This window comes from Pseudophryne corroboree, chromosome 2 (genome assembly GCF_028390025.1).
Source record: "Pseudophryne corroboree isolate aPseCor3 chromosome 2, aPseCor3.hap2, whole genome shotgun sequence".
Classification (NCBI taxonomy): Eukaryota; Metazoa; Chordata; class Amphibia; order Anura; family Myobatrachidae; genus Pseudophryne; species Pseudophryne corroboree.
Window position 1 is genome coordinate 1,020,039,019 of NC_086445.1, and position 14,873 is coordinate 1,020,053,891.

The window sequence follows — 14,873 nt, forward strand, 5'->3', positions numbered from 1 at the left end:
GTAAGTCCCATTGAAAGGTCTTCGCATGGAACCTGCCGAAGGGAATGGCCTTGTATGATGCCACCATCTTTCCCAGGACACGAGTGCATTGATGCACTGACACCTGTTTTGGTTTTAATAGGTTCCCGACCAGCGTCATGAGTTCCTGAGCTTTCTCCATCGGGAGATAAACCCTTTTCTGCTCTGTGTCTAAAATCATGCCCAGGAAAGGCAGAAGAGTCGTAGGAACCAACTGTGACTTAGGAATATTTAGAATCCAGCCGTGTTGCCGTAACACTTCCAGAGAAAGTGCTACACTGATCAGCAACTACTCTCTCGATCTCGCTTTTTTGAGGAGATCGTCCAAGTATGGAATAATTGTGACTCCTTGCTTTCGCAGGAGTACCATAATTTCCACCATTACCTTGGTAAATATTCTCGGTGCCGTGGAGAGACCAAACGGCAACGTCTGAAATTGGTAATGACAATCCTGTACCACAAATCTGAGGTACGCCTGATGAGGTGGATAAATGGGGACATGAAGGTATGCATCCTTTATGTCCAGAGACACCATAAAATCCCCCCCTTCCAGGCTTGCGATGACCACTCTCAGCAATTCCATCTTGAACTTGAACCTTTTTAGGTATATGTTCAGGGATTTTAAATTCAATATGGGTCTGACCGAACCGTCCGGTTTCGGGACTACAAACATGGACGAATAATAACCCCTTCCTTATTGAAGGAGGGGAACCTTGACCACCACCTGTTGAAGATACAATTTGTGAATTGCAGTTAACACTATCTCCCTCTCGTGGGGGGAAGCTGGCAGGGCCGATTTGAGGTTTCGGTGAGGGGGCATCTCCTCGAATTCCAGCTTGTATCCCTGAGACACAATCTCTATTGCCCAGGGATCCAACTGGGAGTGAACCCACTTGTGGCTGAAATTTCGAAGACGCGCCCCCACCGGGCCTAGCTCCGCTTGTGGAACCCCAGCGTCATGTGGTGGATTTTGTAGAGGCCAGGGAGGACTTGTGTTCCTGGGAACTAGCTGTGCTGTGCAGCTTCTCTCCTCTGCCCCTGCCACGAAAGGACGCACCTCGGACTTTCTTGTTTTTCTGTGATTGAAAGGACTGCATTTGATAATACGGTGCTCTCTTAGGCTGTGAGGAAACATATGGCAAAAAATTTGACTTTCCAGCAGTAGCTGTGGAGACCAGGTCCGAGAGACCCTCCCCAAACAATTCCTCACCCTTGTAAGGTAAAACCTCCATATGCCTTTTTGAGTAGGCAACACCTGTCCATTGCCGAGTCCACAGGACCCTTCTGGCAGAAATCGACATAGCATTTATTCTAGAACCCAGTAGACTAATGTCTCTTTGAGCATCTCTCATATATAGGACAGCGTCTTTAATATGCCTCAGGGTCAATAATATAGTATCCTTGTCTAAGGTATCCAGTTCCTCAGACAGGGTGTCCGTCCATGCTGCTACAGCACTACACACCCAGGCCGACGCGATCGCCGGCCTCAGTAAGGTACCTGAATGTGAATAAATGGACTTCAGAGTACCCTCCTGTTTTCTATCCGCAGCATCTTTGAGGGTAGCCGTATCCTGTGACGGCAGGGCTACCCTCTTGGATAAGCGTGTTAATGCTTTGTCCACCCTAGGGAAGGATTCCCAGCGTAACCTGTCCGTTGGCGGGAAAGGATACGCCACCAGAATCCTTTTGGAAATCTGCAGTTTTTTATCTGGAGATTCCCAAACCTTTTCACATAACTCATTTAGCTCGTGTGAGGGGGGAAAGGTTACCTGCGGCTTCTTTTCCCCATACATATGTACCCTCCCGTCAGGGACTGGGGTTTCCTCTGTGATGTGCAACACATCCTTCATTTGCTCCCGCTCTGCTTCCACATAGCCTTCCTCATCAGACATGTCGACACAAGAGTACCGACACACCACACACACAGGGAATGCCCTTTCTGAAGACAGTTCCCCCACAAGGCCCTTTGGAGAGACAGAGAGAGTATGCCAGCACACACCCCAGCGCTATAACCCAGGAATAACACAGTAACTTAATGTTAACCCAGTAGCTGCTGTTATTTGTGTTTTTGCGCCTAATTTATGTGCCCCCCCCCTCTTTTTACTCTCTTCTACCGTGAATCTGCAGGGGAGAGCCTGGGGAGCTTCCTCTCAGTGGAGCTGTGGAGAAAAAAATGGCGCTGGCGAGTGCTGAGGAAGAAGCCCCGCCCCCTCGACGGCGGGCTTCTGTCCCGCTTAAATATGCATTTTCTTGGCGGGGGCTCATACATATATACAGTGCCCAACTGTATATATGTGTACTTTTGCCAAAATGAGGTTCCAAATGCTGCCCAGGGCGCCCCCCCCCCCTGCGCCCTTACAGTGACCGGAGTATGTGAGGTGTGTGGGAGCAATGGCGCACAGCTGCAGTGCTGTGCATTACCCCAGAGAAGAACGGAGTCTTCTGCCGCCGATTTGAGGTCTTCTTTGCTTCTCATACTCACCCGTCTTCTGTCTTCCGGCTCTGCGAGGGGGACGGCGGCGCGGCTCTGGGATCGGACGGCGAGGGTGAGATCCTGCGGACGATCCCTCTGGAGCTAATGGTGTCCAGTAGCCTAAGAAGCAGGACCTAACTTCAGAGAGTAGGGCTGCTTCTCTCCCCTCTGTCCCACGATGCAGGGAGTCTGTTGCCAGCAGAGCTCTCTGAAAATAAAAAACCTAACAAAATACTTTCTCTCAGCAAATTCATGAGAGCTCACTGAAAAGCACCCAGCTCGTCTGGGCACAATATCAAACTGAGGTCTGGAGGAGGGGCATAGAGGGAGGAGCCAGTGCACACCAGAACCTAAATTCTTTCTTAAAGTGCCCATGTCTTCTGCGGAGCCTGTCTATCCCCATGGTCCTTACGGAGTCCCCAGCATCCACTAGGACGTTAGAGAAAACTGTTTTTGAGTCCCTCACCACTAAAAAACAAACACAAAATACATACCGAAAAAATATATAAATAATATTACAACCCAGTGCATTCACACAAAAAATACAAAATAAAAATAAACACACCTCTCCACATTATTCCAACTTGCATACACATCAACAAACCATATAGAAAATATAAAACTACACGTGTCTGCATAACAGCACATATACATTACTCCATGGACCCAATCTTACAAACACTGGATTTGGACACACATCTAAACACATACATATCTTACCTTACAAAATGAGGGCAAACAAAAATAAATAAATAAAAATCACACACCAACTCCAGCATACACCCACAAACACAGGTTGCATAGAACATGCTTAAATAGTGTTAGCAATCAAAGCACAGGTAACAACTGTGTGTGCATCACCTGTGCTGAATTCCACTAAGCATTCATATGCAGGTATACACCCACCCCAAAGAGCCATACACACATGCTTTCATCACCATGGAGCCATATCCAGAGGATGAGGAACTTAGACAACGGAATGCACGGCTCTGTGCTACCTTAGAGCGCAAAAGAGGGATGACATTAATGAGCGCACAGCAACAAACACCTGCCACTGCGGAGGAGGGAGCTGCAGGAGCCAGTGGAGAAGATCCACCAGCTACTGGGCAACAAACACAAGAAGAGGCCGGTGTGAGTTACCAGGCTGAGGAAGATGTGGCCCAAACTGAGGAGGAAGCTGCACAAAATATCCAAACCCAGCAATCCGAGCCACACAGTGAGGAGGAAGGTGGAGATACTTCACAGACTAATGCATCGCAGGCAGCCACAACAGAGGGGAGACGCCAACCTCCATTTACACAGAGGGAGCTGGACATTCTGGTGCCCCAAGCCATAGACCTAATCCATTTTGGAACTAAAAACATGGGTGCTGGGATGAGGGACTGCATCTGGAGGGAGATAACCGACTTGGTGAATGCAGTTGGCCCAATAGTCCGCACACCACAAGAAGTGAGAAGACGGTAAGTACATACTGAGCCACACTGACAAACACTATAGTATGCATCAAATAAGTTGTATTATCAATTGGAAAACTAATGTTGCCTATAACAACCAATACTATGACATATGTAACCTTACCAGGGCTGGTTCTAGACCTTTGGTGCCCCAGTCCTGACACATACCTCCCAACATGACCTCTCCAGGAGGGACACAATGCTCTGCTACTGGACTTCCCTCTTAATGTATGATTGCCTGCACCTGTGCTGAACACCTTTCTTATCAATTAACTAGCTCACCACAGGTGCCGGGAATCAAAGATTGAGAAGTCCAGAAGCAGAGCATTGTGTTTGTCCTGGAGAGGGTCATGTTGGGAGGTATGCTGACAGGCAAAACAGGGGAGTGGCTTAATGGGGAAGGGGCGTGGTCAGCAGTGTCACCTGTAGCTGTGCCCCCAGTGCTGTGCTGCTTACTAAAATAAATACTCACCATCCCCGCTCCTGCTACTCGACCGCTGCTGCCCCCCGTCTCCGGCCTCTGGCACCGCTTCTCTGATCTATGGGATCATGACTTCTCTCACATAGCACCGCATAGACACTAGAGGTCAATTATGATCTCTGGCGTATATGGCCGCTGCATCACGCACCGCCCGGCACCAGTAGCGGATCTTGCTTTGGCGGCGCCCTCAGGGCAACGGCGCCCCGTGCAAAAGTCCTGCTTGCCCCTGGCAAGATCCGCTAGTGAACCTTACAGAAGGTGAGACATAAGTCACCCTCAAAAAAAGTGGTGTGTTTAGTTATTACATCCATGAGGAATTTCAGTTGTAACATTTAATTTAAAAACTATGAATGTGGGGAAGTTTGTTTTAAAAAAATGTAAGTTGTGTTCTTTGAGTTAGCCTAAAGGTGGGTACACACTGATAGATATATCTGCACATCAATTGATCTGCAGATATATCTATGGACGGATCGGGCAGTGTGCTGTGCATACACACTGCCCGATCCGTCGGGGACTGACGTCATGAACTGGTCGCCCGTACACACAGCGACGCACCAATATATCAGTAGATATATTGGCTGTGCCGACGCGATATGTCTGAACGACGGAGTTCAGACATATCATCCCAGGGCCGGCTCCAGGCATGTTCCAATAGAGCGGCTAAACAGGGCGCCGCACTTTATGGGCGCCGCTAGCTCTGGCCGCCATATTAGAGCCTGAAGCCATCCCTACAGCAGTATCCGTATCCTAACAGACGCGCACTGCGTGCTCCCTCCCCGCTAACCGGCGACGTCCCGTGAGCCAACCAGAGCTTGTGGTCCGGCAGCTGAGGCTCATGATTGGCTGCCGGACCGCAAGCTTTGATTGGCTTGCGGACCGGCGCCAAGTCGAAGCTGACACCGCCGCGGCCACCGGTGATTGAGAGCTAGGAGAGGCGCACGCTGCGCTCTCCTCCCCGCCCTCAGCTGGACAACAGAAGCACGGTAAGCAGCACATGTCATGTCTGGCACTGTGTGGGGCATTTATGTATCTGGCACTGTGGAGGCATATCTGGCACTGTGGGGGCATTTATGTATGTGGCATTGCTGCGGGGCATGTCACGTGTAGCTGGCACTGCTGGGGGGGCATGTGTCTATCTGGAACTGCACACTATGTGTATCTGGCACTATACTGGAGACCTTGTGTGTAAGGAACACTAGTGTCTGTAAGGCTGCTAATTGTGTGCGTAGAGGGGGTGTGAAAATATCTCCTATATAATAGCCTAGATCTGTGACTTTGTGCCTATATAATAGCCCAGATCTGTGACTTTGTGCTTCATTTGCTAACGCTGGGCGGAGTCAAAACACTGGGTGGAGTTAGTCAAATGAGTCACAGATCTGGGCAAATCTATAGGAGACTTGGAGCAGGAGCAGATGGTATGGGCATGGCACAGGCAAGGGTGCATACCTCCCAACTTTCTTCAGGCAGGAGGGACACGCACAGCAAAAAGGGGGCATGGACAATGGGAAAGGGGGCGTGGCTTCGCGGGTGGACCCGCGATCGCGAGCCACGCCCCTGTTTTCGTCAGTGAGGGGTATGCCCAGTGCTCTGTGAGCTGCTGGCATGCCCCCAGCGGCGGATTATGAGTCCGGGGGGCCCAGGGCACTTGAGACAGGAACCCTATCTCATTGCTGTGGGTTTGGGGGCGTGACCTAATTGCGGCCATCGTGGCCACGCCCCCTTATGCAAATTCCGTTTTTTTTTTTTTTTTTTTTTTTATGGAATTTTGGCCCCTCAGCTAGGGGTAAATCCAGAGGAGGTGGTCGCTCCCTCCTACACACCCGCACTGGCAGAAGAAAGCAGGGAGACTGCTGCCTCCCTGCAACACCACAGACCTGCCAATACACAGCAGCGTGTGCTGACTGTAGCACAATGCTGCTGCTGTTGCTGGCAGGACGGGGGAGCTTCAGAGCTGGGACAGAGCTACTCCAGCTGGGGGGCCCCCTAAAACTGTGAGGCCCAGGGTACGTACCCCCTGGGCCCACCCTTAATCCGTACCCCCTGATGCCCCCTCTCACTCTGTCTCCACTAAATAGATGCTGTGTGCATGCTAAGAAGAACAGCGAGTACAGGAGCTTCCCAACGCCCCCCCCCCCCCCCTTCACTGCGGGTGGGACAGACCCCAAAAAATGGGACTGTCCCGCGAAAATCGGTGACAGTGAGGAGGTATGGGGGTGTGTGAGGGGGTATGCCATACAGACAGACGGGCACCGGCTCACTGTGTGCTTGACCCCCCACATCAGCATACTCAGCAGGGGCTCTCTGGTGGGGAGGAGCATCACTTTCTGGCGCACTCCACGCTTCTTAGCTGCAGTCTTGTGGGGCACCTGCCGCTGTGCAGGTTCCGTACTGCCTCTGTTATCTCCAGCCCCGGCAACCCCACCGCTAGCTGCAGCGCTGCCGCCCATAGTGAGGTGCGCCCAGCTCCTTCACACACTTTAGCCGGCGGGCAGCGCTGCAGAAGTCCGCGCTGCTTGCAGGCTCCGACCCCCTCCACCCTCCAGCCGCAGCGTCTACTGGGGGCTAACCAGTCACTCCCATTCTCCCCTTTCCACAGTGCCCGGCAGCCGCGAGGTCCGCACCGCGTGCAAGCTATGACCCCCTCCTCCCTCCAGCCGCAGCGTCTCCTGGGGGCTAACCAGTCATTCCCAGTCTCCCCTTACCACAGTGCCGACAGCTGCGCGAAGTCTGCGGTGTGTGACTAAGGAGGGGGGGGGATGCGGATGGGCAGAGGAAGCAGGACTCCAACCTGAGAGAGTCAGCCATGCCAAGTCTCCAGCAGCAGCAGATCCCAACAGGTTGGAGTGGAACAGCAGCAGCCAGCAGCAGTGACTCCGTTAAGACACATCTGTCTGTCATCACTGTTCTGTCCCTAATACCAATCTCTCCCGTGCCTTGTGTTCTGTCATGTCCCTGTCAGCCCAAATCCTGGTCCTGCCGCCCCTACCATGGCCCCGTTGCCCCTGTCCTGGCCCCGTCACCCCTGTCCTGGCCCTGTTACTGCATACCCTCCAACTACCTTTTTGGCAGGTACAGTACCCGCAGCGTCTCCAGACCCCTCCCCAATGCACCACACCTCCACCCCTTCCCCTCCACCACATGCAACACCACCCCTCCCCCACACGCTGTGCCTCCAGAACCCCTCCACCATCCACCCCCCATATGTCTCCCCCCACACCTGCCCCCCTCCACCCACAGCATCTGCAGACACCCTCCTCCATTCGCGGTTCCCCCCTCACCCACCCACAGCACCTCCGCACCGGTCCCTCCACCAACTGCAGCGCCTTCGTACCCCCTTCCCCGTCCGCCGCACCTGCCTCTCCCCCACTGCGGTGCCTCGGGACCCCCTACCCCACCCTCGGCACCCCCGCCCCTTCCCATCCCACAGCACCTCCGGAACTCTTCACCCATCCGCAACATCCCTGCACCTGCCCCTCCCCCATGGCACCCCTGCCCCTCCCCCGCCTCCAGACCCCTCCCCCATCTACAGCCCCCACTCTTCTGTCTGTCCCCCACCCGCAGCACGTCCCAACCCTTCCCCATCCGGGCCCCCCCGCATCTGCCCCCTCCACCTGCAGCATTTACAGACACCCTCCCCCATCCGCAGTCCCCGCCGCACCCGCTCATTCTGTACATCGTGCCCTGCAGGTGCTGTTCACGCCGTCGCAAGGGGCTGCGCCTCCTTCACCATCGCACGCCCTTTCATTACGCAATATTTAACCACTAACAAAGGAATGCAGGTAATACTCCATATAATACAAATATTGAACCCCATATAGGCATACAAGGGTTAAAGGGGCGTAGCCCCTTGCGACGGTGTGAAGAGCGCCCGTAGGGCTCGATGAAGCACCTAGTATTTATAGTTTGATATGAAGTTACGAGGCCACGCCCACTTTTCCAGGAGCGTGCATAGGGGATGGGGGAGCGCTTTTAAATTTTCTAACTCAGGGTGCTAGTAGGCCTGGAGCCAGCCCTGTATCATCCAAACACACTGGCCGACGGACCACGATATTTCGGCCGTTCAATAGAACGGCCGATATATTGGCCAGTGTGAAACACCTTTCGCTAGATCATTGCTGGAACGTGTCCAAAAAGTATGCTACAAATGTACTTATATATATTCTCTTTCTTTCACCCATTACTCAAAACATGTAGTTGGGATGACTTTAAGTCCTGCCTGAAGCGGAAAAAGGCTGCACATTGGAACGCATCGAGGGCCACAGGGGGAGGTCCACTCCCTGAGAGTGTGGAATATACAGACCTGGAGGAGCTTGCGATGGTGTGTGTGTCCTACCAGGAGGTGGCAGGTGTGTCCGACATGGACACTGACACACTTGCCATAGAATGTCCACATGACTTGGAAGGTAATATTTTAAACATATATTGCCAGCTGTTTCCTGTATACAATTATCATATCATTAATTTTTGCTTTTTGTTCCCTTCCATTTCTCCAAATACAGCAGAGGAGGTGAAAGTAGTGACACCTCTGGTGTGGGTGAGGAAACACCACCAGCCCAGCCCCACACTGGCACCCCTCCCCAAACCAGTCTCCCGGAGATTCTTACTGAGATGGCGCATTATGCAAACATGATCAACACTTTCCAGGTACATATGCTCCGGGTGATCCGTGAGATGACCTCTACCATGCGACAAGGCATGTGCGACATAACCTCCTCGATCCAGGACCTCAACACTATTATTAGGCAAGGCATACAGACCATCGCTGCCATCCGTGGCCACACTCTCAGGGAGGCCACACCACCAGGACCATCCCCTACCCCGGAACAACATCCTACTGGGCAGGGCCCTCAAAGATCAGTGCGCAGACCTACGACTGAACAACAACCCCTTCAGGCTGGGACTAAAAGGAGAAAAAAATAATTTCTCTCCAGATGTGGTCCTATTTCCCAGCGCCCATGTCGTTTATGTTCCAAAATGTTTCGCAATGGTTTGTGGGACCAGAATGTCAAACTCCCTCCGGATGAATGGTGTTTGGCGTCTCCTCTTTTATTTCAGTGCCTGTGAGGCATTAACCTGTAAAGTTGACCCATCTTCCTGTTCACACTGTGGTTTTGATAGCTGGGTTTGGGTATTGTGGGCAGATTTACCTCAATATGCACCATATCTCCCTCAGGAAGGGTAATGAGACCAGTCTCTGTTTACTGCTCAGTAGATGGGGGTCTTCACTACTGGGTACTGGCATCCCCATTTCTGCGCAGACAGGTGTTTGTTGCTGTGACATGTTATGGACGGTTTATTTCTGTAAACTTTTCTGTTTGGATGTTGGTTTATTTGTCGAATTTCTTTAAAAAAATAAAAAAAATAAACACCCTTACACTCTGGTAATAACTTGCGCTTCTCTTATTGTGGTAAAGTAAACAAATGCTGTTCGGTATGGTTGTGTGGATAAAAAAAAAAAAAAAAAAATACTGTAGGAGGAACATTTTGGGAGATGGGAGTTTGCTTGAAGATGGGATGTTGCATATACAACAGATAAAACTTACATTCCAAAAACTACCTCAGTCTACAATATAAGAACAGGAATTTGTTTGGTTACTATGGGCAACATGACATCTAAAGTAGAAAGCACATCTGACCTAATTAACACTATGAATGTATCAGGGAAAGCATGAGTTAATAACATGGCATGCATTATGTTGTGTAATAAAAAAAAAATACAAAGGTAGTAATCCGGAAAACATGGCATGAGTGTGTGAAAATGACAACGTATGGGTGTGGTGTGTGTGTGTGTGTGTGTGTGTGTGTGTGTTTTTTTTTTTTTTTTTTTTTTTTGCCAGGACAAAGCAGCTTGATAGGCTCCACAAACAGTTGTTTGGCACCTGTAAGCAATGTGTACATAGAGGAAAAGAGGGAAAAAAATAAAAGGTTTGCAGAACACATGTAATTGTCAATGCCGTAACTAGACGTTTTAGCGCTGTGTGCAAAAAACCGCATTGACGCCCCCCCCCCCCCCTCTTATTCGTAATGGATCCAGTGTGAGCTGTAAGCATACTCCAAAAATATAGGGGTGTGGCTTCATAATGAAGGGGCGTGGCCACAATACCAATTCATATTACGCTGCACAGTAGTCTCCATTATTCAAATGACACTGAACAGTAGCGCCACTACACCAGGTAGAGCCCCTCTTTGACACAGTACGGCTTTTTTTTTTTTTTTTTTTTTTCGCAGTACGGCCAGGGCCATCCTAACTGCAGTGTAGGTCCCAGGGCACAGCAATGCACTGGGCCCCTACCCATCCTCCAGCAGTAGGGGTGGGAGGTGCTATCAATGGCAGCTTTGTCCTGCGGGCGGTAGGGGGTGTTCTATCTTCCGCTCAGCATGTAGGACCTGGAGCAGTAATTTCTGCTAATTACTCCTTTACTGCACAGATGGTGGGAGATGGGGCGGGAGGGAGAACACTAAACTGTAGAAGGGGGCATAACTCTGGGAGGCAAGTCAGCTGCTGCCGGGCTCCTGCTTTGAAGGGGGTCACCTCTCATCCTGTTCCGTGTGTTCTGCGACATGAATCAATTAAGTTAATTGACAGCAGCCGGTATCTCTTCCGTAGCCGACTTCCCCACTAGTCACTGCACCTTACAAATCACACCCTCTTTATTATAGATACAGAGGAAGTAGACAACTTACTGATGAAGCTATTTGCTCCTATAAAGGAAACAAGAGAATTCTAACTATATGAAGTTATTTCTCTGACAATTACAAGTAACTTCATATAGTTAGAATTCTCATACTTCCTATGCAAGAGCAGATATCTCCATCAGTAAGGTGCATGCTTCCAGTGTAATAGGTTGTGGGTTCTAATCCTGGGTATGACACTTGCAAATTAATTGTCAGAGAAATAAGCCGCTCATAACTTTATTGTGATTACATAAACCTTTTACTTAAGCTAGCTTATCACTAAATAAAACCACACCACACACTGAAATAAAGACACGGACACAGTAGCTGGAGTTAAAGGTCAGACGATGTTTATTAATCGCTGACCAACTCTTTAAACTAATAATTGAGGCTGAATTAGAATTGAATTGAATATATATTAACTTTAGTTTGGAGGATGGCAAACAGAAAACCGCTGCCAAACACCAGCACCCGTCACCTAGATGACAAACCACCAAACCAAGGAGGGGAGTACACATACCCGCCTCCTTCCCGCATAACCCGAATTGTGCTGGCCTTACCCCTCTTTCTCTGGCAAACGTTCGGTTCCCGCAGGGGAACGTCTAAATGTCCAACCGCAAGAAAAGGACACACCTGCCGTCCATTTAAAGAGGGAGCCCCACAATGACCACTTATGCCTGTGTGACAGCTGGTTGGCAGCGATTTCCCGCCACCAAGGTTTTCCAAACCGCCACCGCCATCCGCAAACAGAACCTTAACCAACCAGAAACTAACTAGCTCTAACGAAAAAGACCGAAAATATCTTCCAGAAAAAACTGCACTCCTTCCGGAGAAAGGTGAACCCCATCGTCTCTATAGAACTGCCTGTTCCGCAGCACCAGCAGAGGATGCTTAATTGCCACTCCGCCTATGGCCTTGACAAACAGAGACACCGTCGAGTTCACCTTTTTGCGTGCTTTCTCCAGCGCCGAGAAACGCACCGCACCACGCCAATGGAAACGGGGCACCATTTCCGACCAGACAATGCATACCCCAGGCCAGTGACAACGTATCGCCACCACATCCGCCTTTATAGACAAAATCAAGTCTATGCCTTTAACTCGGCCCAGATCATTACCACCCAGATGAATGATAATACAACTGGGGCGACCCCAGCGGCGCTCCCTAGAAAAAAGGACGCGCAACAAATCACCCCATAACATGCCCCTAACACCTAACCATCTAAATTGCCGGGACCCAAAAATCTCAGTCGCCCTAGATGCCATGGGATGTTTCTCCGCCCAAAAAACATATGAATGACCAACCATCCATATGTGGTCTCCAAAATTGCTGACAGCTGTAAAAGAAAATATCCTAATGTCAGATTATGCACATAATCTGTAACTTAAACACAACGTAACCAATAAAACCCAAGTGAAGGAGAAAACTCAAAAAACCTCCCGTGGACCTTGGTAGAACAGCCAATTGAAATTAGGCCCCCTCGGAGGAAAAATTTTAAAAATTCGCTTCACACCCTCGATTCCTGAACGGTAAGCGTTCAAAAACCGACGAGTAAACACGTTTTTGGGTTAGCGCAACAGGCGCACTTATAACTTATCTATACGGACATAGGACTTATAGGAGGCCGACTTCCAGCGACCCAACTCCCGAATAGCCGCTGGTGATGAACCAGCGGCCGCCGCATGGGTAGCCGCCCCAATCCGAAAGGAATGATTACCGAAGTCCGCCTCCTGCAAGCCCAACGCCGTCAAACATTTCTTGAACACCGATGAGAACTGAAACTTTGTCAGAGGGTCCAACTGCGCGTGCACCAGCAACTGGTTGCCCCCCGGAGGTCTTAACCGCACATACTCTTGCGTCAACCGCAGCGGGCAAACGCCCATACCTCCCTGAGCCTCCAAGGACAACCAGCGACCCCGACCTGTTTGATCTGTCTTGGACCGCACAATCCTACAGAGCAACAGGCCCTCCTGCAAGCGCACATTCTCGTAGAGCAGACCCGATTCCCGGGACGCCTTGCTGCTCGCCACTAGCTCGCTCACCCGAAAAGCCCCGAAAAAGGCCAGGGCATACGCGCTACTAAACAATGCCACCTCAAATTCCGAGGACGCAATCCGAGGTAGCACACGCAGCAATTCCGCTAGCAGCTGCAACGTTATAGGCCTACGTGAATCCGCAGGCGCCGGGTGCAACCTAGCCCAACCTTTCAGCGCTCTGGAAAGGACAAACGACCCCGTGGGGTCCGTTGTCCCGTGGAGTCGCGAGTGAAAGGCGATGCCCGCAAGGGCAGTAGCCATGGCCGCTTTTGACCTACCGTTTTGGTAATGCTCCCAAACAAAGGTCAACAGGGCGTCGGCCGAGGACTCACCTGCTACCCCGTACCTACTCTGAAAGGCTGACCAATCCCGCCATGCAGCATCATACGCTCGTAGCGTAGAGGGAGCCAGTGCACACCTGGCCAACGCCGTTAAACCGCTTCGACCATCTGCCAGACAGAAGGTGGGCACTGTAACCCCTCTGCCTCCGCTCCCGGAACCAACGTCCTGAATTTGTCAAACTGGAACCGGGACAATGCATCCGCAATTCCATTGTCAACTCCAGGTACGTGGCGAGCCCTAAAATTAATATTGCGCTGCAAACAAACCAACACTAAATGCCTTAGCAATCGCAGCGCCTGCGGAGATGAGGAACGCTGGTTATTAATCGCATGCACTACCCCTAAGTTGTCGCAAAGAAACAAAATGTCCCTATTTGCGAACCGTCCGGCCCATAACTCAAGCGCCACTAAGATCGGGAACAATTCCAGCAGAAGCAGGTTCTTGGTAAACCCACGCGTTACCCAAGATGCCGGCCAGGCCGCAGCGCACCATGAGCCAGCGAAGAACGCGCCGAAACCTCGACTGCCTGAAGCATCCGTGAACAACTGCAGCTGCTTACTGGAACAACAAGGAGCGGGCCACAACACTTCCCTGTTGAAGGACACCAGGAACGAGACCCAAATCCGCAAATCATCCTTGATCTCGCGGGAAAGGTACACGGAGTGATTCTGTCGAACCGTCCCCGCGGTGGCCCGCTCAAGTTTGCGACAGAAAATCCTACCCATGGGGATAATCCGACACGCAAAATTGAGAGAACCAAGCAAGGACTGCACCTGTTTAAGCCGAACACTGCGTTTTCCTAAACAGTCTGTAATCAAACCCAATAGTTTCCGCACCTTATCCTCGGGCAAGCGACAGCACCCCCCTACCGTGTCAATCTCGATACCTAAATAGCTAAGACAAGTGCAAGGACCCTCGCACTTATCCTGCGCAACCTAAAGCGCAGAATAACGACCTGGCCACCGAGAGAATGTCCCCACAGACCGAACTGTCTCCGGGGCCTACAAAAAGAAAGTCATCCAGGTAGTGAGCCACCCCCATCTGCCCGGAGGCGGTCTGGACGCACCAGTGCAAAAACGTGCTAAAGCACTCAAAGTAGGCGCAGGAGACAGAGCAACCCATGGGGAGACACCGATCGACGTAGAATTCGCCCCCTATTTTGAAACCCAGAAACCGCAGGGAATCTGGGTGTAGCGGGAGTAGCCGAAAGGCCGACTCCACGTCCAATTTTGCCAACAGACTCCCCGGACCACAATCCCGCACTAATCGCAGCGCGTCGTCAAACGACTGATATCGAACTCTGCATTGGGCTTCCGGGATAGCGTCGTTGACCGACAGCCCCGGCGGGTGCGACAAGTGCTGTATCAAACGAAACTTACCTATGGCCTTCTTGG

The 14,873-nt window shown here is 51.2% G+C and overlaps 1 protein-coding gene across 1 annotated transcript; it reads left to right on the forward strand.

Annotated features, from left to right (window-relative positions):
* Window positions 1-3,400: 3,400 nt before the first annotated feature.
* Window positions 3,401-9,814, forward strand: LOC134988132 (uncharacterized). Its single transcript, XM_063950525.1, has 3 exons — window positions 3,401-3,951; window positions 8,621-8,829; window positions 8,926-9,814. The coding sequence occupies exons 1-3, from the start codon at window positions 3,431-3,433 to the stop codon at window positions 9,054-9,056; spliced, it is 861 nt and encodes a 286-aa protein (XP_063806595.1). The 5' UTR covers window positions 3,401-3,430; the 3' UTR covers window positions 9,057-9,814.
* Window positions 9,815-14,873: the final 5,059 nt, after the last annotated feature.